Source organism: Haliotis rufescens, unplaced genomic scaffold (genome assembly GCF_023055435.1).
Source record: "Haliotis rufescens isolate VD_foot unplaced genomic scaffold, xgHalRufe1.0.p SCAF_5, whole genome shotgun sequence".
Lineage (NCBI taxonomy): Eukaryota > Metazoa > Mollusca > Gastropoda > Lepetellida > Haliotidae > Haliotis > Haliotis rufescens.
The window spans coordinates 31,098,179-31,125,430 of record NW_025964223.1 but is presented as its reverse complement, the minus strand read 5'-3'; the positions used below and the strand labels follow the sequence as shown (position 1 = coordinate 31,125,430).

Here is a 27,252-nt window from a genome sequence, read left to right as displayed (position 1 = left end):
CTGTTCAACGCCGTTATGTTTCTTGCCTTTTTCCAGAAACAAATATAGGTCTACACATATCATGTAGGTTACTGGTGTACTTAAGCACCTCCATTGACCAGAGATGCCCAGTTGCCCTTCACCACTCCCTCTTCGACATGCGATCAATTATCAACATAATGACATTCAATTCATGAAGACATCTTCATGAATCGAAAGATTGTGATTTTCTTGCATGCTCAGATTTTAATTCTGTTTCAAAGTTTGGGTCCTCACAATTATGATTAGTGAGAAGTTAGTGTTTTTGCTGATCCTGCTGTGCAGATGAGGCTCATCGCGATAACCCTTCTACCAATAATTAAAAGAGAGCAATTTGCCTTACAAGACAAAGAAGCGACTCAAGACATCAATAAATTAAAAACCAATTTTCGTTTTAGGGGAGGCATGTTCCCCCGATGGCAAAATACCACCCCATTGTATAAAAAGATGAAAATTGATAATCCGCCGACACTTGAATAACTAGGCAAAGCATTTTATGGCGTGACCTTTCTTAAAAGTTATATTTGCCTGTGCATAACACGGTATTGATCTGCGATAATCGATACATCTAGACGCACATTTCATCGGTGTTCATGGGATGCTCCCACACCTGGCTCGTTCTCAACAATTTAAAGCCAGGAGGATTGAAATAAGCGATGTCTCTGTTGTCCTTTCACATTCTCCCCGTCATCACGCACGCGCAGTACCCCTGGATAGTCACGCCTCGATCTTGACTGGCATAACTTTCTAACATGTCTTCTACACGGCCACCAACTAAAAGTGAGTAAAAACTTCATATGCACTTTTTCACTATAAATGTATTTAATGTATTTGTAGTTGATTTATGAAAGAAAGAAGAGCTCAGTTTTCTTAATTATTTATATATATTTTTATAAAGAAAGAATATAGAGACACATTTAAGTTAACGTTGTTGTCATCTGATTTGTAAGTGTAATATTTCTAAATTATTAGTAGCGTGGAAACTTATTATAGTAAGGGGGCGAACAATTGATATTTTGTGTGTGGAGTGGATGTGGATTGCGGTGTATATGCTGGGATTCTGAAACAAACTGTATCCGTGACAAAATCCTTCATTGAATAAGCTCGGTTGATGTGAGTTCTTCGGAACTGTTTGGCTCCTCTCAGAGAAAAAGGGCGAATGTCTTGAAAGGAAGACAGAAACTAATTCTTTCTAACACAAAAACGCTAGTTGATTTTTCCATCACAAGAAATAAATATTTCAAACCATCGTCTCCCATGGACTTTTTTCCTAATGTCAGTACTTATTTACAGATTTTTTAAAATCAATTGGGCTATTTGATAAACCGTATTTTAAGTTGTGTACTCAGTTACAATTTTGGTGGTGTTATTTTTAATTTAATAGCTTTATCCTTAATGGGTTTAAAGTAGCGTATTGTTGCCCGGGGGGGGGGGGGGGGGGTAAATGTTAATATACCAAACTCTACTCTTTTATCTGTAGGCATCATGCTTGGGTACCATGCAGTTAAATTAAGTCTTCATGGTCCTCAGTATGATGACCTAATTTCTGCAGCTGGTGATCTGTAGCCCGTTTTTTATATTGTTTTTTTACCTATTACCTTATCGTTGTATGGTCATTTACTAGTCTTAAATACAAATCTGTGATTATCTATTTGTTTTACTGTCCACTAGTTTTATATAATCTAAATGTATTTGTTATTAATGTGTAACTAGCCACTATGTGGCTGAAGTACTGCCGGTATATTTCAATTCGCTCACTCCATTTCTACTAAATAGTGAACACAATGGACATTTTTCAAGTATATTTAAAGTTTGAGATTTGTATATAGTGTAAACCCACAGCTGAAAGTGTGATTAATTCATTGGGAGGCTGAATAGGACTTAATTAAGTTGTCGGGTCCTATGGTAGGTTATGTGTGAATCTCTTTTGTTCATTAATTTTAACATGTCTGGTCCATGTTCACATTTATTCAAACGGAAACCTCTTCTGTTTGTATTTATAAAACGTTTTCCGTAACGGGTATGTGACGAGTGACCGTCTTGTAAACGACAAGAGCATCAATCAACATATCAAGTATTTAAAGGGATTGACGAATTTTCTGAGAGTTTTCTAAAAGAATTTATGTTGTTAATAAAGGTAAATGCGTCCGTCGCCAGGGTGTTTCTCTCATGTGTTCTCAATTAATTGGTTCGTTAGACAATCGACTGCACAGGTCAGAAAGGCATGTTCCAGTACATGCTACACACGGCCATGAGGGCCCTACACAGATCAGAAGGTACTGTTAAGAACGCCATCACAACTTCACTTCAACCCAACAAACCTAAATGCCACTAAAAGAGAAAGCTTCTGTTTAAAGTGAAGGACAAAGAGGACACTAACTTGTATTGTTGCGCCCGCTCAATAAGTCCTTATACTGTAGTTAAGTTGGTTTTAAAACATCCTTGCCTCTCACAGGCATTGTTTCCTCCCATTCCGGTCGATGAAACATCTTCAAACATAAAAGCGCTTTTAGAAAGATGAATACACGATGATAAAACGTCATTGGAATAATGTCTTCCGACGTGGACGCGGGACGTGGATACAAAAATGTGTCTGAATTGTTTTATTGAAGATGACAGGTAGTTATCCTGCGGTTGGTCAGATCAAAAGATGCATAACTGTTGATACAGACCAAATTCATATAACAATCTCAGGAAAACTATGAAACAACAAGGAGTTGAAACAATATTTAGCTTACCTAACATTGGCTACTATTAAAGATCAATAACCTCACTATTGCTACGATATGCATATCACTTCCAGCTTTCTCATATGGTACTCTGCTTCTTCTACAATGATAAATATCGTCAAGTTATTAATTTATACCTTGTTTCATCCATTCATCCATTCCTTCATGAACTCAATTTTAAATCAGTCTTTACATTTCATTTGTATAACAGTGCTGTTTGTTGCTAAAGCTTATAAATTCAGCATATAATTTTTTTTTAAACATGTTCACCATGATTAATTAATTAAATTTTAACCACACAATAAACTTAAATAATGAACCCAATTAAAAATATTTCGACACGCCTTTTCTACAACTGAAACATTTAATTGTTCAGCTGCGTCTATATACTGCCATCCTTTGGAATTAGCACAGTATCAACACATACGGAAGGATGACATATTGGCGGGTAATCAGTTGTAGCTTACACTTCCTGAAAGAAAAAATCCATACACAATTCAAAGTGAACACAAGAACTGATATCAAACCTTGCAAAACAATTTTTAAAACGATAGTGGTCTTATTTCATAATGGCATTCTATACACTTTACATATTTGTATATGTCCGTCAGTCTGTGAAATTAGACATTTCTTGACATGACTAAAAGTTCTAAGTTATGCAACAGTGCGATACGGATTGCATGTTAATTAAAACTAACAAACATTTCTGCTTTTCCAATAATGTGATCGGTATATTCATTCCCAAAATAAGCAGAACTAATAATGTTATAAAATTCTGCCATTTGGTAAATAAAAGTAAAATATGTTTTTCTCTCTTTTATGGAAATAGTTTATAGTTTACAGATATAATAAGTAAGTATTGAATTCAAATTCTCCTTGTTCAAAATTATTGGGACAAGTAAGGAGTAAAATAATTTAATACTCGATAACAGTCTTGTCTACCAAATATGGTAGACAAACACATTACATCTACACAAACACATCTCTACATTTGATTCTGATATGCGTTGAATTTGTATGCACGCTATCTCAAACATATTGACAGTTAAACTTATTTTCCTATATCATTATATTTTGACTGTTGCAATTTCTACAAAATCCAAACTATTATGTTATCATACGCTAAGGCGAGTGAATTCATCAATAGAATTGATTGGAAGAGATATATTGCGATTTTGTCACAGATACACCTAATATATCTAAACTTGCAAAATGAAGTGACCCTCGAGATTAATAATGTCAACGATCGCATGATACGTGTTGAGAAAACAAGTACATGTTACCCTGTTGGTATTGGCACGTTTAGCTCTTACTGTCCAAAAGATGTGTTACTAATGGATTTGTTCTTGAAGAAAAAATTATTTTGCTGCGTTTGGGACTCCCACTTTCTATAGATTGCAATTGGAAGTACAATTGAGCGCATCTGCATCAACAAGACAATCACTAAGCAGTGAAATCACAGAACTTACAGACACATAACACTCGCTGAGCAATGAAATCACCTTCAAATATTATTTCATTTTCATTATTCAGCTACCATAGCAACAAGAGAATTCCCTAAGTTTGCACAGACTTCTTGGCATAACTGTAGTCTTCGTTTCATCGGGACACAGGTTGGGTAGGGGGATTGTGTTGCAGCAATGCCGCTTTGGACCTGACGAAGGTAGAGGATCCCCCTTTTTGTTTCCATTGTCGTAGTCGGGGTTTGCTTGAATGTGCAGATTTTGCGCATGCCGGGCCGTGTTTTTATGCTGATGTTCGTGCCTAATCTTAACTTTTTGGAACAGTTTCTAATAGCACGATTTTGGCATATTTAAAGAAAATCAGTATCTGTGACAATTTATAGATCCTAATTTGACCAATCTGTATTTTGCCCTTGAATGTTATTTTTAACTTAAACTTTGATGATTTCAAAGTTACTTTTATGGTGTTTGTTTACAAATAGTTCTCGACGCGAATAGCTGATGCGGTGTTAAGGAATAATCAATCACTCACTCACTCTGGTCATAATTGATATTTTTATGCTATCTCTAAACCCAGCTTTCGAATGATAATTCGGTGTTTATAGAATGTTAGTGTAACTCTAATGTACACGTACAAAAATATGTCCTGTAGTTGTGTGTTCAATAATATATATATGAGCAGTGTTTATTTAACAATTTACGCGCGATTGTCCGCATCATTAACGCATGTGATCCTCGTCAGCTGAGATGCTTTATCAACCCCTATCAACACGGCTCATTTGGCTAATTACCATATTGGAATCAAACGTGCACGTTAATTGAGAGCAGGTAGACCTTTCCAACCATCAAACACGCATGATCATGAGTCACGCTCCAATCGTTAGCTTCTGAGAAAGCAGGTATGGCGAATCCTCCTCTTTTCTAAGTGCTTTCATAGAAGCCCGTAAGATAGGAATCAATGAATGTGACTTATTAGTCGCATTGTAATTAACATCGAGATCGACGGGTAAGAGGAAAGTTAACAATTCGAAACGATCGACATTTCCTCAGGTGTGGGTATCCCAGGCAAGCTGCCAGCCATTAAGCCAGCTTGTGAAGCAGTCCAAGAGAACCCGTCAATAACCCTATATTTGCCTTCAAACGTTGACACGGCTTTTGTATGCGGATGTCGTTTACACGTACATAGACCGTTAATAACATATCTTTTTCGAGTCTTCTCATATGAAGCATGCGGTCTACATAATATCTTGGTTATTTCCTATCGCATTAAAATGTTGATAATCAATCTATACAGATGACAGTTCTGTTGTTCCATGGTTTTGATGCAACGTTTTCTAAATACTAATAATATCGTGCTGTGCGTGTTTATTAGCAGGCAGTAGCAGTGATATATGATATTACGATATAATTCGTAAAGATGACAAAGACCCATTTGTGTCCATATTATTTTTAAATTGGATAGGTGAACTTCTTTGTGTTCGACATCCTTCCTCATCTTTCATCGCGTAAGTGGCGACTAACGGGATCGGTCGGTCAGGCTCGGTGACTTGATGAATGTTATATCCCAAATGCGTAGATCAATACTCCTGATGTCAGTCGCTGGATTGTCTGGTCAAGACTCGATTATTTACAGATCGCCGTCATATAGCTGGAATATTGCAAACAAACAACATTACAAACAAACATCTTTTATTGCCCAGTAAGTAGAGAAAATCTTATGTACCTTAATTCTCTCAAGAATAATACGAAACGAATTTTCTGCAAAGAAATATGCAGCGCCTAGACCAAATTTACGTTTGACTGTTATTCACATGCCACTGACAAAAGGGATTCCTCTGATTTAGTAAAGTTCCTGGATAATCGCCAGTATTTGAAGTTGCATGCCTTGTGCAAAACGGGGAAGCTGTCTGGTATGCACACATGAATTTTGTTATTATTTGGTCGTCAATTTGTGTTATAAGAGATATGGACAGGCGAGTGTGTGAATACCAAGGTTGAACTTTAGAAGTTGGGACAAAGCTAGACGTGATCGAATTTTTCTCTGGGGGAGTGAGGCTGTTTCTACTGGGTGTAGACCTCCAGCATCGACCAACATCAGAGTATCACTCTTCAGGCAACGAGAAGTCTCACGAGAAGTCATCAGTTTTCCTCCGATAGTCCTTCAAACGAGGACAGGTCCGTTTTTCGACCTTAATTTGTGCCGGTGGACAATAGCATTCCACAACAGGAGATCCATGATTGTCCCCACTCCCCATCTCTTTTTCCCCTCCCCCAGGCCCCCTTTCCGACCCCTAGCCGGACGATCGTTCTGTCACTTGTGATCATCGCAGTGCCATACTTGTCACTCACAGATCGATTCTCTTATAGGACGATAATGAAATGAATCTTCTCCCGAAAAAAGCTTACGAAGATGCTTTTAATTCTTCGTCTCTCGGCCTTTGAAGTCTTGGGAAACTTTGCTGGCCTCACCGGCTGTTGTAGCCAACGAAAAATGGAAACGTATGAAAAATTGATATTTGAGTATTTGTTATAAAAGGACCATCCATTGACTTCAGTGTGCGGCCTTCTCATCGCGAAAGCGATGCATTTATCCAACCGTGCGCTCGATGATTCCATACAGTATTGGCCGCTGCTCAATACGAGAGTACGGCAAGCCATGATGCTCAAGTGCTTCCCCAATAGGCCGTGTTTAGCTTCCAATTAGTCAGTGGAGTTCTTTGCCGGCAGTATCAGACTTACTGATGTGAAACACTACGTAAAATGATTGACGCAACCGAAATACCCAAATCATTTCTCTAACATTTAATTGTCAGCATTTTTTATCTGAACAATGGTGGTCATAAACAGTAGGTACTATTTTCAATAGTTAAATGATTCGTGTTTTCTCAAAGCAATGATTACAACATGTAATATTAACTAAAACTCTATAAAATAAGTAAATAAATAAAACATACGATATTCAACTTTTTCAAGAATAAACGTCAGTAAATGTTTAACTAACCATAGGGAATGGTACCTGTACTTAATTGTAAATATTGTTATTGTATCCGTCAATTAAGATGAGTGTAAATGTGTCTTTTATGGCTGGTATTCAATGTATTGTATTGTATGCTTAATCATCAGGGAACTAAAATGTTTATGCTAATATTCTTTCATGTAGCTACATGCATTCCACACATGAGTAGATGTATTAGATTTATGTAATTAAGTTGAACATTACACAGAAACATGTATTGCTGATGTCGGTAGGTCATTATTGATATTTTAACGTGTGACTGTGTAATAGATGCCACATTCCTACTACATTGCACCCCAGGACTAGAAAACAATGTCCAAGGACTATTTATTTATTTATTTATTTATTTATTTCCTGGGCTATACGCGATTGTCCCATCAGTGTCGTTTCCTACACTATGTCTGTATGCACGTTGTCTTAATCGTTAGGAACCAAACAAAACTAACTATTAGACGTGTATCATGGTGTTTTAGATATATGCATAGATGCATCTGTCGAAGCACAGGGATAAGCAGCATATCACCCAAAACAAAAAGAATAAACTATAAAACAATCTCCGATACAGCAAAGTTAAGTTCAACTCAGTGATGCCATATTATTACTTTCGTCACAAGTTGTGTGATTGTGCATATGAAATATACCGATAAATATTGAAGTTAACAACGAATATATAAACACAAAACGAATAAAGTATCAAGAGGAGAATAGTGACTCAGATCCTCAAGTTTAGCCGCATCCTGGCATCGGCATAATTATGATGTTTGGAAGATGGTGAAGAAATCATCACAGTCCCTTCATTCTGGACTACACTGTAATCTCAATTAGCTTAAGATAAGACATGACGTTCCTGTAAGATGCCGTCTAAATCGATGGAAGGTGAAAGTGAAGTGATTTTGTCAAATTCCAAACCGGTAATAGGCACTTTACTAGTTTGATATATATTCTTACAAGACAACTTTGATCCAGAGGATCAACACGGCGCACAGAAATTTTGTAGCATACCTACTTATTGATGATTGTACCTAAACCGTCAAAAAGCGCACATGTGTAACCCAGAGATAAAACCAAGTATCATTTGCATGTGGTATCTTCAGAATCAGGAATGAGAATGTGGCACATTTCCTTTTTATGTAATATAAAAGTAGAAAGCAAACGTATTTTAAAAACAAAACTAGTAATATATTTTCACTACAATGACTTCCTCAAACATTTGTTATTGTTTTTAAGAAACATAGGGTATTACGTTGACACAGTCATAGTGGTAATTATATAAACATGATACTTATTTACATTGATATATCTTCAGATGTAAAGTTATTAATATGTTTTCATAATTAATCTTTTCAAAGTAATAGCTACAATGTTGTAATACTATTTTATATTGATGTATATCTGCACATGGAAACATGTAGATATTGTTAAAATTAAAACCCGAAACGTTGTAATTGCGTTTGTTATATTCAACCATGTAACATACTTCTCTATGCGAATTCCCCCCCCCCCCCCCCTAATGGTTATATGTTTACTCCAGAAGCCTGACACGTCAATTATGTCCAAAAGTAGTCATATGTCGCTTCACGGGAACTAAGTCACCGTTTCCCGCATAGCGATAAGATATATGCCTGTTCCCTTACGACAGGCACGCCTCGCTACACGGACATGGGTCAACGTTTCCCGCATAGCGATAAGATATATGCCTGTTCCCTCTCGACAGGCACGCCTCGCTACACGGACATGGGTCAACGTTTCCCGCATAGCGATAAGATATATGCCTGTTCCCTTACGACAGGCACGCCTCGCTACACGGACATGGGTCAACGTTTCCCGCATAGCGATAAGATATATGCCTGTTCCCTCTCGACAGGCACGCCTCGCTACACGGACATGGGTCAACGTTTCCCGCATAGCGATAAGATATATGCCTGTTCCCTCTCGACAGGCACGCCTCGCTACACGGACATGGGTCAACGTTTCCCGCATAGCGATAAGATATATGCCTGTACCCTCTCGACAGGCACGCCTCGCTACACGGACATGGGTCAACGTTTCCCGCATAGCGATAAGATATATGCCTGTACCCTCTCGACAGGCACGCCTCGCTACACGGACATGGGTCAACGTTTCCCGCATAGCGATAAGATATATGCCTGTTCCCTCTCGACAGGCACGCCTCGCTACACGGACATGGGTCAACGTTTCCCGCATAGCATTATGTTGTATGCGTGTCTCCGAAATGCTGCATGGGGAAATAGGTCGGATGGAGCTAGACTGGTTCCCTGCCCTTCGCCTCCAGGCGAAGAGCGCGATCGATGGACGTGACTCCCTGTAATGATTGTTGCCGAATAACATAGACATGTTTGGGTGTAATAATTTACAGTTAGGAATGTTGAAACATTATATTTATTTTAGTATTTTGTATGTACGCATATCATCATACACATGTGGGACAAAGTGGGTTTTTTAAACTTTGGTTACATCTTTCCAGCGATTACTCATCCCCATGGCCCATGCCCCCATCTAATTTTCTCAAACCCATAACAAATAAGGTGCAGTGCAATAACCGCCATATAGCAATATAGATTCTTAATGAATACAGTTTTTGAAAGTTATGTATACTTATGTAACAAAACTTCAAAAGAAACAATCTTATACAATTACTGATCTTACATTTCTTAGAGAAATACTGAAATGTTTATTAATTTGGCACTGGTCAAAAATTATTCCTCAGTTGCAGTGTATGCCAGAGAGCACAATCTTAAAATAAATTGAATCCTGAATTATAAACGCCACCGGTTTAGCAGTTGCCTAATGTGTATGCAAAGTTTTATCAAACATACTGAACAATGTATGAGATATCTTCCGGAAGAGAACCCTTACTAAGTCTACTGAAGCCCATTATTTTATCTTGGACAAAAGAAATACAAATTGATACTTATCATGAATAGCAAATGGTACCAGTTCAGCTCTTGAGTAATATTGAACGGCTCATGATGTAAGCTCCGGATATGGAGCATATCCTAGTTTGTTCATGTCTCCAACGTGTTGCCTTTCAAACGCAAACAACGATTTGTTTCTTAAATTCCTGAAAGGCAAAGGATATCAGTTCGGCTCTTGCCTGATGTGCACACAAAGTTTCAAAATTACCATTTAACAGCTTATGAATTATACTCCAACCTTCATTTCCACATGAATCCGACTTGCCGCCATGGAAACGCAACAAAAGAAGTAACTTAAAAACATTCTGAGCCCTTTCAAAACTTTACTTCTGTATATATGAGGATTAACGTTAGGCTCCTGAAGCTTATCCAACCGTAAATGTTAGAACAAAAGCCCCTACAAAGACATTTGAAAGAATGATGAAAAACGTGTTTTATACAAAATATAATCGAGGATTTATGATCAGCCTTCAAAAAGGCAAACAATATATAACCGGAAAACCTATATTCGAGGCATGAACATGGTAAGCAAATACGTTTAAGGGTGAAACAAGTATTAAAGTGTCTGATATCGCACCCTTTCATGTACATGTATCATAAAGATAGAGATTTGAAAAAAAAAAATATTTGTAGTGTTCGACCTCTTCAACATCAATAGTACAAACATACAATGAAGCATATACATAGTAATTGGGGTTATGAAATTCAGTGTACAATTACCTTCAACAGTGTTAGGTAACCTTCTTCCTCCTTATGGCCCATGTCGTCAAGCTATCGAAATGAACATAATGTCAGAACACACAAAGTAATAATTCAGTTAAGTTATGTTACACACTCAGAAAAGATCGTTTTTGCATATTAATGACATGATAATAAACACGGAAATCGAACTCACGACAAGGACAAACTAATAGAAATCATTCTCACCTCGTCATGGATTTTTCCGTGAGGATTCCTGGTTGTTCCACAGCAGGTAAGAGGCGACGAAATGTATCGGCTGGTCAGGCTTGGTGACATGGTTGATTGCGTGTCATCGTACCCCGTCGGCGTAGATATTTCACCATTATGCTATTTTATTGTCATGCCTTATTGCTAAGTCAATCCCAATTAAGACACGTTTTGTTTAATTTTGTGTAAGTCGACACATCTGTTAATCGCGCTTTGTTAACTGTTTTCATTTCATTTTGGTTTGACCATTCTTTGAAATCTAATATTCAGATGTAAGCAGTGATACTGAGGAACAACATTTTGAAGTCAGTGGCTTACAAGTGTCATCGACGCTTTGGATGACGGGAACGTTGTTTGTGACTGAACCATATTTTCTTCACATAACTTTTAAAAGCTTGGAAATGCTTGGTTTCATGTAGTGCTATGGATACGATTTGAAAAATACAAAACAAGTTATGAACGAATTATATGTTTACATTAGGGACTGGTCATTTACCACAGGGAGGGGAACGGGGCAAGATTAATGACACAGCGGAAAAAGGGGGTGGGGGAGCGTCGTCAAGTTCTATCACAACCAAACATATTGGGAGGGTGACATGAAAATTTGGCACGGATATATATTTTCAAATTTTAATGTAATAAATTTGAACATTATTTAAGTCATTTATTATAGGGAAGGGGGTCGTGAAAAAATAGGTAACAAGTGTTTCCAGGGGCCATGAAACAAATGTTAAATGAAATGGGGGGTCAGCAAATTATATCACAGTCCTAAGACCAATCAACCCCCTCCCCACCCTCCTATAATTATATGACTAGTCCCGAAGAAAAAGTAGTCCACGGGTTTGCAATCAGACTAAGCCGATCTGGTATAACGAGGAAGTTTTAGACCAAAATGTAAACTTTCTTAGATCACCAAAGCTGTAGCTTTCTACGCTAATGAACACCAATAAAACAGATCACACAAAAATGAAACGCACAGGCAGATTTTTAGTAAATTTATTGTACCTAATAAAGTGGCTATATTTAATGTAATATCATAGATACAAATATGAAATTTTGGATCTCGATAGACACATTTTGTCGTTGTACAAAGGCATTGACAACATTTCATTGTCATGTCACATAAGGCCACAAGGTGGCGCTGAACTCAGTATCTCATGACCGCCCCGGGCAGCAATCACGACTCTGCATCTCCTCGGCACTGGCTGGATAAGTGTTCGAATTCTGTCCTGCGGAATTCTGCGCCATTCTGCTTGTAACGCGTTGGCTAGTTGTGGGAGTGTCTGCGGCGTGTTCTGACGTTGACGTACACCTCGATCGAGTTCATCCCAGATGTGTTCGATTGGGTTGAGATCTTGACGGCCAGGGCAGGTGTGGATGTTGGCATTATGCAGGTAGTCTACCGTGACACGAGCTGTGTGCAGTGGAGCGTTGTCCTGTTGAAACAGCTCCCTCTGGCGGTCAATGGTTGGAAGAAGGTAAGGTTGAAGAATTTGCTTCATGTTGCGATTTGCTGTCAAATTTCCCTAATCCACAACCAAGTCAGATCTCCACACACACACACACACACACACACACACACACACACACACACACACACACACACACACACACACACACACACACACACACACACACACACACACACACACACGCACGCACGCACACACACACACACCCTCGCCCCGATTATGTTTCTAGGTTTTTCAGCACCATACCCGTGCTCGTGGGTTTCACCGAAGTGGTAAACGTCTGAGACCTGCATCACTTCGGGCTTACCTCCCACATTAAGCTGACACGCCGTGATATGACTGGAATACTGTTAAAAGCGGCGTTAAACCCAACTCACTGTAAAGGAAGGGTCCATACCCCAAAGTGAGATTGTCACCTTGACGTTGTTGGAGCGACGTCCTTTATAACTAATACTGGGCTACAGCTTTGTACATGATTTTCCGCTGCTTACGTGTTATGCCAAAATCCTATAATTGGGGAAACAGATCGTCATTCAAATCTGTCAAATGCCATTTCATTTTGAAGAAACATATTATAAACGGGATAATTTCTTTCCTAACAATATGCTGTTTTCAAGTAAAAATCATCTCATCAGAAAGCACTTAACCAATGAAGCTGAAACTTCACATGCTTGTCCTTACGAAATATGACACCACATTTGTTCAAGAGGTTCGAATCCGGCAGCCATTTTGAAGACCTATCTATTCAGCTATTATTCATTCTTTTCACTTCAAATGTAATGACATTTGATACATTTGTGGGACTTGAGGACGAACGTTTTTACCTTGATTTGATTTTTGAAATTCCACCATCGTGAACTTTTAATGATAATTACTTTCATTTTCTTGCCATGGCATTAATTTTTATTATTTGCTTTTATAGCGTTACTTTTTATAATACCCTGCTTCATAATCGATGTCGTTTTTCATGTGTCACAAGTGTGTGTATTAATATTAGTTTTGGTGAGAATGAAACAACTATGAGGTTACATATCGTTCTTAGGTTAACGCCTTTCACGTTTATTGTTACACAAATTGCAGCACCATGATGTTACTGTCATCTGTTTCCTACCTTGCGTTTGGCAGTCAGCCATGCAGGGCCCGCTAAGCTTGATCCTCAGTAATAATATGGGAGTCAACTTGAATGTCATTATATGGTTAGGCTTGTTTCTTGTCAACAGGTCACATATTGTTCTTGTTAATGGAGCTGGTCATTTCTTTTTGCACACCTATCCTGGTCCTTTAAGGGGCTCAGAATTAGAGAAATCAGATTGCAAGTCGTATGGTGAAATGAACTTATAAGAACTAGTGATACTGATTTTCATTATTAAAAAATAGCATCGGATTATCTGATCGGATAAGGAAGAAATTGAAATTGTTAACGAAATGCTTGGGCATTAACATTGATTATAAACTAACAGACTTCATTGTGGTTATCTAAAATTGTATTATTAGATTTTCACACATAGCATTATAACCTTCAACCTTTGGTACTGAAATCTATATTTTCAAAACATAACTTGAATATAAAAATGTCAGTTATGCAAACGAACAAACTGGTAATCGATCTTATCTCGGCCACCACCATGTCCACCAAATCATTACAAAAAACCCGTAAATTGATGTGCATCAGTCATATTGATTACTGTTATGAATGTTTTCCTTCAGCACGCCGACTGCGAGTGTCGAAAATATCCCGCCAATCCTTGATATATTCCACTTAGTATCAACCTTCTGAACTAATATTTCTGTTTGAAAAACTAACAGAAGTTCAGCACCAGCTACTACAATATGTATTTATTATAATATGTATCTTTAAGGTATGTATTTGTCATGTTTGCTTTTTGTTGAGAATGTAACGATTATAAGAATCCTATCATATCCTTTGAATTGCAACATAGTTTATTCAAGAGAATATTTGGTATGGGAGGACCAAGACACACGGTTGACTTATTGGACCTTCTCCTTACACTGATATTGAAAACAATGATTGCAGTGCTGATGTATAAATGACAGTGCATTTCAGTGAAAAGAATTACTTTTGTGTTCAATTAACAAGTGGTGCATATTTTAACGTCTGACAGCTGCTGTGTCAGGTGATGGACATAATCCATTTTTGTTAACTTATGCAGTCTTTGAAACGTTGAATGTTATTTAACATTTTCTTCCGTATTTATCTAATTTGTGGACATTCTAATCGGTAATGATAGGAATTCTCGCAAAATCCGCCGCAAAGACAGAGAGCATTTTTTTTTACATGTATGCTCAATAGATCGAAGTCCTGAATTTCTTAATCTGGTGTGGTAACGTTCATTCCAATTTTCCTTATTAAATGTGATCATTTGTAAACGTAATGTCTATGTTATAGGGGTTGATCTTATTGGCACTGGACGTTTATGGTATGATGATTGAACGAACTGGACGAGTTGTGCATTTGGTGTGGTAATACTCTTTGTTCCAAACATGACTGTCCAATTTGACACTAAGTTTTTCTGTCAAGTGGGGTCTCATGAATAGGGTGTAGATAAATTGGGTTTCCGTCTGTCTAAAATGAATTTGAATTTGCGCCGTGATGGTAACGGTCTGTCTATGTTATTTATGTGAGCCGTCTGTCTACAGTTGTCGGTGAATGTTTAATCCTAAGTGCTGATGGGTTGACGATTAGTGAAACTAGGGATTTCCAAACAGTTGTAACAGGTCATCAATGTTGCTCTTAAATCGGAAAAGTATTATTTCCGTTTTCCTTTGGTTGGATGTTACAAGTAAGTCTTTGGTCGATTTATTGACAATTTGTAGATCGGTATTGTTTTGTCTTCTAAATCTTTAAGCTGTTTTGATGCACAATGACATTAGCATAAAGCCCTATTTAGACACTGATGATGCAATATTCTGTACATGCACAACGTACAAAAACTGTCCTTATATTAAGGTTTGCAGTCCGTCGTTAAATTGATTCCATCCGACAGAGTCATTTGAGAATACTCTTTGTTTTCTTTTACTTCTGCAACGTTTTACCGATTAAAACATATCACCTTTAACACAATATTCTATCCATTTGTAAATGAGAACCCTTATACCACAATCTACTGAATGCCTTTAAAACATCACAGAATGCCATATACCTATAAGGCTTGAGTCTAGGGCTACACATACAATTTGATATGATTCTAATTACTGATTGACCGCAGAATATCCTGGTCTGAAACAAGATTGATACTTTTAAAAAGAAACTATTTCATGAAAATTATTAGATTATTGCCTCAAAACTAATTGTTCAAACATTTTTTCAAACACAACTAATTAACGATTTTGTCATAATCAAGCTATTTGTACAAATGCATGACATGAACTAATTTCCACCGAAAGGGGTATAGTTTTTCCCACACAGACATAATGAATAGAATACACATAGTTTATGAAAAAATACAGGCCGTATTCCATCAGATTTTTTTTTAAATATTTGATGATAAACTGACGACCAAAGAAACGATACAAAGGACATTTTATTCAAAATGTATTATAATTTGTATAATGGAAGTGAAATGGTGGTGAAACATATCCCCAAACACATCCAAATGTGTCTGATGACGAAAACCGGTAAGTGTGGTAAGTTTCATAAGAAATAGTGCATGACATGAAAACCGACTACGAAAACTACGCCCATAGAACGAAATGCACGTGCAAAACCGCTGTCAAAACCTGCTGAAACCCAACGTTAAGAACACAGAAACCGACAGTACACAGACCTATGCCATGGTACAGCCGAGGGCAACGTAAGACCGCATTGCCAGAACGTTCGGTTGTGCCCGTATTGTGAGGCGAATGCGGCGTCATCAGCAGACAGGGACGATCATTAACAGCCCAAGGAGTGGAAGAGCACGTTTGACCACGCCCATAGAAGACCGGCACTCGCGAGTTCTTCATCTTCGCAACCGCTTCCTTCCCACAACGGCAACGGCACATGGATATCGTATCTTTAGACAGACAGAAGTGTATTCCCCAGATACATTTACAAGTTACCCTCACACACACACATGCCCTTGATTTCATACCAATCACTCACCTGTATCATACTTCACTCTTACTCACTCAACGTGTAATGAAGAGACCTTCACACCTCACCCTGACTATGTACAATACCAACTAACTCACCCCTCTCAATACACGACTATCAAACACATGTCACATCAAATACTATACATCACAACAAAAAGTACATACAACCTGTCGTTATCCAATACATCCGATAGACATAGCATACACGCAAATAAGAGTCTGATAGTTCAGTTCAGGTTCACAGTCAGTTATGGACAGGAAACACACTTGGCCCATAACATCGATGACTGACGGGGATACCGTACTGGGACAAACACACAAGCCAGGATCCAGTATCTGCAGCTTCTTCCTGGCTCTTTCACTGTCCTTCCATGGCCAATTGACTGGGGATCACTCCCGGCCCAGACACTTAATAACTGAGAGCTCCATTGTCCTTATAACAATCTTACAATATGTTAGATGTTACTCAATAATAAAAATCCAAAACATTGAATACACTTTGACCCCGTGAAGATCAGCGTTAAAATTGGGATTGGGTGGTCAGGCTCGCTGACTTGGTTGATGCATGTCATCATATCCCAATTGCGTGGATCGATGCTCATGATGTCTTTCACTGGATTGTCTTGTCCAGACTCGACTATTTACAGACCAGCGTCATATAGCTGTAGTATTGGTGAGCGCGGCGTTAAACAACAACAGCATATAGTTTGATGACCTAGACATAGTCAGTATACATGGTGCTATACATAAATACGGTACATAAATACTCACGCTAACGACACGAAAGTCACAGTCCAGACAACCCCACACTGAAATTCCATACCCCAAGGAGCTTAGCCGTGAATCTGCACTGACTGTCCCATTTCTCAGTTATATATATGTGGCAACAAGCTGATATAGCTTGCTCTGAAATCTCAACCTTTGCCTAAAAACATAACTCTGCCCGCTTACGTAATCCAATGAATCCATAGACAATCACTAAGAACTCAGCTTACCACATAACAAGACCATACACCAAGCTCATCTCACACTAAAACTTGTGACTTTAACATAATTATATAAACACCTTGTGATCTTGACATAAGTAAACATGGAATCAGAGCACGACGACCCTACCCTTGCGTGACGTTAATGTGTCAACACCGACATAAGAGAATGCGATGGACCAGGCACTTGCCGATGTCAAGCGAGTCCAACCGTATGGAGAGGTGGCGTCGTGGTCTGTGGAGGAGGGACTTGAAAACAAGGCGTGTCATCATTAACGGCAACCTGAATGCACAGAGGTACCAACATGAAGTTTTGCGTCCCTTGATGCTGTCATTTCTGCAATAACAGAACCATCAATCAACGGCCAGGGAAACAGTCTCTTCTGGACGAACAGAAAAATATTCTTGCTAACGTCACGCGACGTTTGACGTCATCGGTGCGGCGGCGTGTTTTGGCTTGCAAGATGCGCGAGATGGCCATACTTGTTGTTTATCTGGTGTTTGGTGTCTTGGTATACCCTTGTTGGACAGGTGTTTTGAAAGTGATATGTTACACCTGTTGCCTCATGTGTCTGTATGTGACTGTTCATTAAAAGAATCTGCTGTGATGGAGTGGCATCTGGTTCCTATCATGTTAAAACAACTCTCTCTTGAATACATATCGCTTGCACAATCTTTAGCTTGTTATAGAATTTCTATAATGGTCTCATATTGTACCCTTTTGTGTCTCGAGAGTCTATTTTCTGTGTTCGAAAATGTATCATGTGATTTTAGTATGTTTCCTTTGTCCAAGGCGACCGATTGCTCGACATCCCATGTCGTGTGTGTGGCGACCGCAGCTCCGGCAAACACTACGGCATCTACAGCTGTGACGGTATGCATATTTACATGGTACATCAGTTGATCAACATTGAAAAATGTATGTTGTTTTATTGTTAAATATCTGCAAAATTTATGTAAAGGTTTGATAAGAACTACAAAATCTAAATGCTACAGTACCGTGTCTATGCATTCAGAACAATAATGCGTGTCGAATACTGTCCTGTACATATGCTACATAGATGATGAACAAGCCTCACATGCGTATCAGCCATTTTGAGCTTTGAACTATTGCAGGCTGCTCCGGTTTCTTCAAACGCAGTATACACAAGAACCGCGTGTACACCTGCAAGGCACAGGGCGAGATGAAGGGCCTGTGCCCCATAGACAAGACACACCGCAACCAGTGCAGAGCATGCAGGCTAAACAAGTGTTTTGATTCAGACATGAACAAAGACGGTAGGATGAAATCATCCATTACCTATATCATGTAACTAGTGTCTTTTGTGAACAAATCATCCGTAACACATATATAGAACAGTAATTTAGTAATTTAAGGTATTTGCTTATCTTTACACATATTTAGTAACAGCCATTATACTGAAGTGAAGGTATGTTGTTTTGGACAGCGGTCCAGCATGAACGTGGCCCGAGGAAACCCAAGATGAAGTCCCCGGAAATGTGTGTATCCCTCCACAGTCATTCTCAAGACCGGCCTATAGATCTGAGTCTCTCAAATACGAACGCGTCTGCGGCCGTCAAGTTTGATGTGGACTCATTCCATAAGTTCCGTATCCGACCTGACCACCCCATGGTTGTAATGGGATACGCTGGTGAACTTCCGCCCGAAATGATGCGCTTACACGCCCCTTCAGCGTTCACATCACCTCCGCTGATGACATCAATGATGACCTTACAACATGATGTATGGCAGGAGGTTATGGCACGACTTCTTTTCACCATAATCAGCTGGGTCAAACAGATTCCAGCTTTTCTCGTACTCTCCGACAATGACCAGGTGAGCTTTCGCCCTAACTCTAATAGACCACGACATCGTAACATCTCTCTGCATCCCTCTACGAATAGTACAAAGTCTTTCAGCATGTATGATAGCATTAGGGCTACTTTCCCAAGATTGCTTCAGTTTTCATCGCTGTGTGTCTCGGTAACAGACAGAATATCATCTCGGTCACTGGTTTTAGACATACAATTGTTTATTTCTAAATGATAATAAAACATAATAATGGTCATTTCTGATATGCCACTGATGCAATTTCTCAATGCCAGACCCAAATTGTTTCATGAGGCGTTCACACATTCACTGCTGGGTGAACAGAGAAATATTTCGAACAAGGTCACTTTGCCCGAGGAGACACCACAGGTAACATGTGTTTCAGTGTGGGGCTCGACCAAATCCACGGGAACCTTCAGGAGGTAATAGTGTCAAACTGGCTCACCCATCCAGCTATACACATGGCTCGAATGGAATAGGAAGCACCTGAGGCCAAATTCGACTTTTTTCACTGTTTTCTGAAACAAATTATATTTTTCAAACTATTCCACACGACAGCTGGGAAATATGTGCCTGTGCAAGGTTTATGTTGTTTGCCATTTGCAATTTGGGATCAAATAATGGTGACAATTCGATTTCTGCATTTTCGTCACATCGTCTTGGATGAAAGGGCTATTGAGCATAGAGTACCAAACACTTAGCACTTTTAGACTATTGTTCGGCAATATGTAATTAATGCCGGTGTCCCGTTATAAACTCTCCCCGGTACAAATTCTCCCCCCGATGTTTTTATACCGGTACAGATTCTCCCCCGGAGAATCTGTTCTGAAATAAAAACTCGCGCCCCCCTCAGTATAAAGTCTCCCCCCTGATTATTCGGTTTGTTGCAATGTCTTTAAGTACTATATTCTTTTTATAGTTATCTCTAATGTAAGGAGGGTTACTTTAAAAAAAATAGATTATGAAATATGGTCATAATGAATTGATATTTCAGCATATTTTATTTGGTAACTGTACCTTCCATCCTAAAATAATTATAAGACATAATCATACCAAACAAAGGATCGGAGACAAGAGTCTCTACAGAGTTTGTTGTTTCTAATACAGTTGTTGTTGTCTGTATACATTTTTTTAATATACCAGTTTGAGTCTACATGTGAACACAATCGATGGTTGAAATGTTAGTCTAAGAACAAAACATGAACTAATTCTCAAGAACTCTGATGTATAAAGTTACCATCATCTTTGATTGACTGATGTATTTTCAATCTTTATTCAGCACTGAAGAGGCCACAGGCCTATAGTACGAAGCATTAAGTTCACGAATAATCAGCCTTGATTTTGACTCCATAAACTGTCATAAAGTATCCATAAAGTATCAGAGGTCTTTTCAACTTGCAAAAGGATTGACATATTCTTTTATACAGCGAGGATTTGGCTGTTTTCCCACCCGATTGACTGATATTACAACATTCACATGGTTTAGAATGGTACAATGAATGGTAAAGCATGCAAATTACACAAATACGCGATATTTCATAAGAAAATATCATATCTCCGTTAAAACATAAAACCAATATTTATGAGTCTACATATTGATATAAGACTTTATCACTGTATCCAATTCCAAAATTTTCAGTTCAGTTCAAAATTCTTCAACCTTTAATACATCACAGGATTTGTAGCTAGACGACGGGAATCTACAGTCTTGACTGTGTGTTTTGTTTGATGAGAATGTTTCTCACCGACCTTAGCGTGTAGGAGTGTGATGTCCTGGGCAGGAAATGACAGTGTTTTGACTACTCGTCTTTCATTAATTAACGTTTTGGGCATCCCTAATAAACCTTTACCGGGGGAGGAATTATTCTGGGGGGAGATTTTATTTCGTAGGGTGGGGGAGAGTTTATTTCGAGAGGGGCGGAACTGTACCGGTATAAATTCGCCGGGGGGTGGATTTTATTCTGGGGGCGAATATATTTCGTGACACCGGCAGTCAAATTGGAATCAACAAACCACTAACAAGCTGCAGCCGATCATTATCATGAAGTAAAATGGTGTTTTATCTTCGCATCCAATTGCAAGATTATTGCACTTGAATAGCGACGTTCATGCCTGCGTGTCTTAGTGTATACTTGTACCCATCTGAACTATTGCCGATTTTATAGTGCTAGCCCACTAAGATGCCATGCCGCAGTTTAACATGAGTACCCCAATCAGACACAGTATACTGACCCTGAGCCGACCAGTCCTTGTTTTAGCCCCTTAATGCCGAGCGCAAGGCAGGGTAATAACAAGTACCAACTTTTAACGTATTTTGTTGTGACGCGGCCGGGAATCGAGCCCACGACCTTCGGCTCTCCAGGCGGACGCTCTACCACTAGACCACGGAGGAGGTCCGATGGCGTATAGGACATTCACACTTTCATCCATGCTTTCCTTTTATATTTAAGATGTTGCCATGTGTATTCCTTGTCGAAGCCAGTTTACCATGAAACACATTCGTTTAAACTGTGTGGATACAGTTTTAATGCATCATCTAAATTTTAATACTTATTCTAAAAAAGTACGATTTCGTCAAGTTCAAAACCATACGATTATAGCATTTGTTCAAAGGAAGAAATAGTTATGTTAAAGATCGGCAGATAACCCGTCAACACCAGCGACATCAGTTCCTAACTGCAAGTGAAAGTGCTCGACAGACCATAGGAACACATAATCGACACATTAGCCGGGACACTGTGATCCGACGTCTCCATTCCAACAACCACAGATGTCGCCGACCAGCACGTCGTCCTGTTCTCCAACCACGGCATCGACAAGCACGACTTCAGTGGGCACAGGGTCATCACTGTTGGCGTCATCGTGAGTGGAGGTGTGTCATCTTCTCTGATGAAAGTCGCTTTTGTGTCTCCCATGCAGACGGAAGAGTCAGAATTTGGCGGCGTCGAGGTGATCGTTTCGCTGACAGAAACGTTGTGGAAAGGGATCCATGGGGTGGACCTTGCGTCATGATATAGGCAGGGATTGGACTTTATGCAAGACTTGGACCCATGTGCTTTCTGAATGTTGGTCAAGGTCGGGGACACGGTGTCACTGCTCAGCGGCATATCGACCAAGTGATCAGACCACACGTTGTTCCATTTTTTGCACAACATCAACAACACATTTTCCAGCAGGACAACGCTCGTCTCCATGTTGCCAGAGCTACCATGGCCTTTCTGCAACAACACAACACCCGTGTTCTACCGTGGCCAGCCCTCAGCCCTGATCTGAACCCCATCGAACACTTGTGGGATGAGGTTTAATAGCGTCTGCACAATGTGCGCCCAGTCCCTACAACTGCCGATGAACTACGCACAGCTGCTCTGGATGTGTGCAGGAGGATCCCTAGGGCCATCACAAATCGTCTGATCCACTCAATGTACAGGAGATGTGTGGCAGTGATCAATGCTAATGGTGGTCACACAAGGTATTGACTGACATATGGGTATTGACCCGAAACTGTGTAAGACCTTAACATTTGAAAAAAACAATTATGTCATCTGCCATTCAACTGTCTTCAGTCAATTTGTTGTCAATCTTGCCCTATTAGTATGTCTTGTCTTTACTGTTGAAAATAAATAACTTGTATACTGCATACTCGACTTGCGTTTCTTTTGCGTGTGAGTATATATATATATATATATATATATATATATATATATATATATATATATATATATATATATATATCAAAGAGCGCCGCGGTGTCAGTGGTCTCCTGTCACCACAAGGTAAACAAACCATCAACTCAAAACCAAAGATCGGGCATAAAAGGCATGCACTTGTGACTATCAATAGTTCATCTATTTCAGAGCTCTTAATGCTGTCATTACAGCATAACTGTGCTTTCGTTTTATCATTCCAACTACTTAGAGTCGTCCTTGAAAATTGTTAGCACTCAAACTTGTCAATAACAATTGAATTGAATTGTCAGTTCTCTGCACAAAGCTACATTATGTCAGCCATCAAGCTCAGGGGAGACAACTTTATCAGTACACAACTCAGTGGTGCCAGTTATGCAGATAGCATGTATCTTATGTTCTGGCTGGAATATCTCCCTGAAATGATTAAGAGTTCTCTCAAGTTCTTGGTTCAGTGCTAATACATGGATCAGGCAACACTTTTGACCCTGCCATATCATTACCAACTAGCAAGTCAGCGCCTGGGGGTTTCTTGACACCCACGTTCACCAAACCCGACCCCATACCTGACTTCAGATCAACAAAATGGAGAGGCGCACTAGTAATTACCTCAATACCCTTTAATATCACATCGTAATTAGAAGAAGACACATCTGGATGCCCTGTTGGATGCCTCAATCTGAATTAACTCTCTTATCTTTCTCTTTAGTTTTGAAATTCTCTCTACTCACTTTATTTTTCCTTTTTAAATTCCTATTCTTACAATTTCAATTCCATGCCAAGCTGCTTCAGTTTAAAATTTTCTGATTTCCTTCCTTCCTAATTAAATGTTCATCAAAAAGTTTCTTGATTTCTCTGCTGTAATATGTAATACTTGGCTTAAGGTAACCAGAAAGTTAGTCGGTTTAAGTGATCACTGGCACATATAGCACTGAAGAATTTTCTTTACAAATATTAAACTTTCAGCAAACTTAAGTCAGATCCTGGACATGACCCCAATTTCTGTCATGAGGTGATGTTCAAAATAAAATGCAGAAGTTAACCCAGAAATCGGGTTGCACAGAACAAAATTATGAAGTCAGTAAATGACTACAGATGTTCAATAAACAATTAATAAATTAAATGTAATCACACATGTTTAGGTTTACAATCAACAAGGCAAAACAATTGGTCAAATAAGTGTTATCAGTAAGAAGTATAAGCCCCTAAAATCAATGTTATTGCACTCATGAAAGATTCAGAATATTGTCACTGTCCAGAACGATCAATGTTCTAGACACCCGTCATGTTTATCCACCCAACAAAGGCAGATAACTCTAATACCAGTACAACACCATTCTGGACAGCTCCACTCGCTGCTGTGGACTACTGGGGTTTTTTCACTTGTAGTTCAATCATGCCCCTGCCAGTTGCGCCACCTACAATAACTTGCATCAAACACTTGATTTCAATTTTCGTGACTTGGTGAACCATTTATGTCCCACGATGGCAGGGTTAAATGTATGTATTGCATTCTTTATCTCTGATGCTTCACCTTAGAAAAAGTGTGGCCGGCGTCATCGCTGATTTTCAGTGATCCATTCATGTAATCTTCATAGCTATTTTGCCGTTGAGGCCAAATGGAATCTGTTTTGGCGGATAATTAAGTTATTCTCTTACATTGACGTTTTATATTAATCAGTATTCATTTGGAGATCATGTCGAATTTTACCTAACCAGACTTCGTTTGATGGTCTTCTGTCTACGTTTTGTCCTTTTGTTCTTCAACAGCTAACCATGTCTACAAAACGTGCTAGTTTTTACGTTTATTATGAAAAAATGAACATGGCTTATTTGACTGTTTAGAAGTACAAAGGATAACCATGCAAACTTATAGTTTAATGGCGTAGTTTCTCGCCAATGTGTGGAAGGAAACATGCATGAGATATCTTAACGATTAAAGTACTTCGTGGCCTAGTGTCTTCAGAAGGGGAGCAGATGAAAAGATCTGGATCTATTTTCAGACATCGTTGCTAACAGCTTGCTGGAAGGAATTGTTTCTTTTGGGAATTGTACAATGGGGACTGCCGGTGGATACAGTGAACAAGATGGTGTGTAGACCCCGATTGGAGGCTGAAGACCCATGTACGAACAATGAGATGGATAGACTAAATGAGACAGTTGGGAAGTTTCGGGAGATGAATCTCGACTCCACTGAGTTCACGTGTCTTAAAGCCATCGCTCTGTTCAAATCAGGTAAGGTCTACCTTGTGCATTAACCATCTGATTAAGGCATACAGGATGTAGTATTTGTGGCGAAAAGATGCTTCAATATTTCACGAGGTCATTCATCGATGATCTGAATAGGTTCATGGTTTTAACAACATACTGTACATTTCGATGTTAAGGACAGAATAATATTCTCTCATTTGAGATGAATTGTTGTTCTGTAGTGAGTGAGTATGGTTTTACGCCGCTTTTAGCAATATTCCAGCAATATCACGGCGGGGGACACCAGAAATGGGCTTCACACATTGTACCCATGTCGGGAATCGAACCCGGGTCTTCGGCGTGACGAGCGCACGCTTTAACCACTAGGCTACCCGACCGCCTTTGTTCTGTAGGGAGTAATGCGAAACAGTATTGGAATTGTTATTGTTGTTAGAAATATTTGTTATATTTCATATATTCTGACTATGTAGCTCATATTGTGCAATACGAATGTGATTTTTTTCCTCTCCCAGACGCCCCTGCTTTGACGGACAGTAAGTCGGTGGAGGCGCTACAAGATCAGGCCCAGCTCATGTTGTCGGACCATGCCCAACTCAACTACCCGAGACAGGTCGTCAGATTCGGCCGTCTACTTATGCTTTTGTCAAGGTTACAGGGTGTCAGTAACATGACGCTAGAAACAGTCTTCTTCCGGGGCATCGTTGGCAATATCAGTATCGAGAAGCTTGTGGGAAACATCCTACATGGTGAGGTCGTGTAGAGGGTCGTGTGGCTTTTCATTGAGAAGTTATATTGCAAGGCCTTGTTTGCATATATTCTGTAAAAAACAGTATCATATAATCACAGTTTATGCACTGATTGAAAGCAACTGACTTGTGGTACAAATGATCAAGTGTCACATGACTTGTATGTTACCCGTTAGCTTCCACGCGAAGTCAAACTTTTGTTGGCATAGTTTTTTAGCACCACCAACAGGGACAGTTGCATATTGCCATAAACCCTATCTGTTCCGAGGAGACACGAACACGGATCTGACAAACTGCATTGGTAGTAACATAGGTAAGGAAATAAGGAATGGTACTGTTCTTCAACAAAGATCATTTGTGACAGTAACTACGATCCTGAATATACATAATTTTGCATATTTCATCCTTGTGTAATTTGCCTCGGCTAGTATTAAATATCATGTTAAAGTTAGCTTAGTAAATAAACAAGTTCTAGAGCAAGAGTCACTTCACATATTGTATATAGTAATATAAGGGTAACGCCATTTTTCAGGGCATTACCATTTGCAGAAGCCCGAGGTCTTCCATTAACTGCCCGACGAAGGAGGGCAGTTGAAAAGACCGAGGGCTCCTGCAAATGATAATGCCCTGAAAAATAGCGTTACCGTTATTATAGCTAAAATGGATGGAATTTGTTATCAAATAAAAAGAAACAACAATGTCGATTTTGAAAAATTTACTGCAATCAACACAAATGTCGCTGACCCACTTTTACAAACATGGAAACGTCATAGAACAAACCAGATGACGTCACTATTGAACGTTACGTCACCTATCCCTATCCTATGACGTCACCTAACAACGGGCGTGATAATGGCCCGTCGTCAAGTAATATGAGGGCATTATCAAGTTACAGTGGCCCGCTCATTTCTGATAACATGCGGGTGTTTTTATGATAATGCTATCCATTTTAGCTATAAATGCGAATATTTGCATATTGAATAATGTATGAAATGTAATAGCCCTTTCCACTGTATTTCCCAACACTAACAGTTTGTATCTCTCATATGCCATGACACAGACACTATTATTGTCGGTAGTGAGGTGTCTATCTAATACATAGATGCTCATCGATGTCC

At 39.1% G+C, this 27,252-nt stretch overlaps 1 protein-coding gene across 1 annotated transcript; it reads left to right on the top strand.

Moving 5' to 3' along the window:
* Positions 1 to 708: 708 nt before the first annotated feature.
* Positions 709 to 26,703, top strand: LOC124118344 (protein dissatisfaction-like). Its single transcript, XM_046480436.2, has 6 exons — positions 709 to 798; positions 18,457 to 18,537; positions 18,780 to 18,941; positions 19,112 to 19,500; positions 25,181 to 25,412; positions 25,901 to 26,703. The coding sequence occupies exons 1-6, from the start codon at positions 771 to 773 to the stop codon at positions 26,146 to 26,148; spliced, it is 1,140 nt and encodes a 379-aa protein (XP_046336392.2). The 5' UTR covers positions 709 to 770; the 3' UTR covers positions 26,149 to 26,703.
* Positions 26,704 to 27,252: the final 549 nt, after the last annotated feature.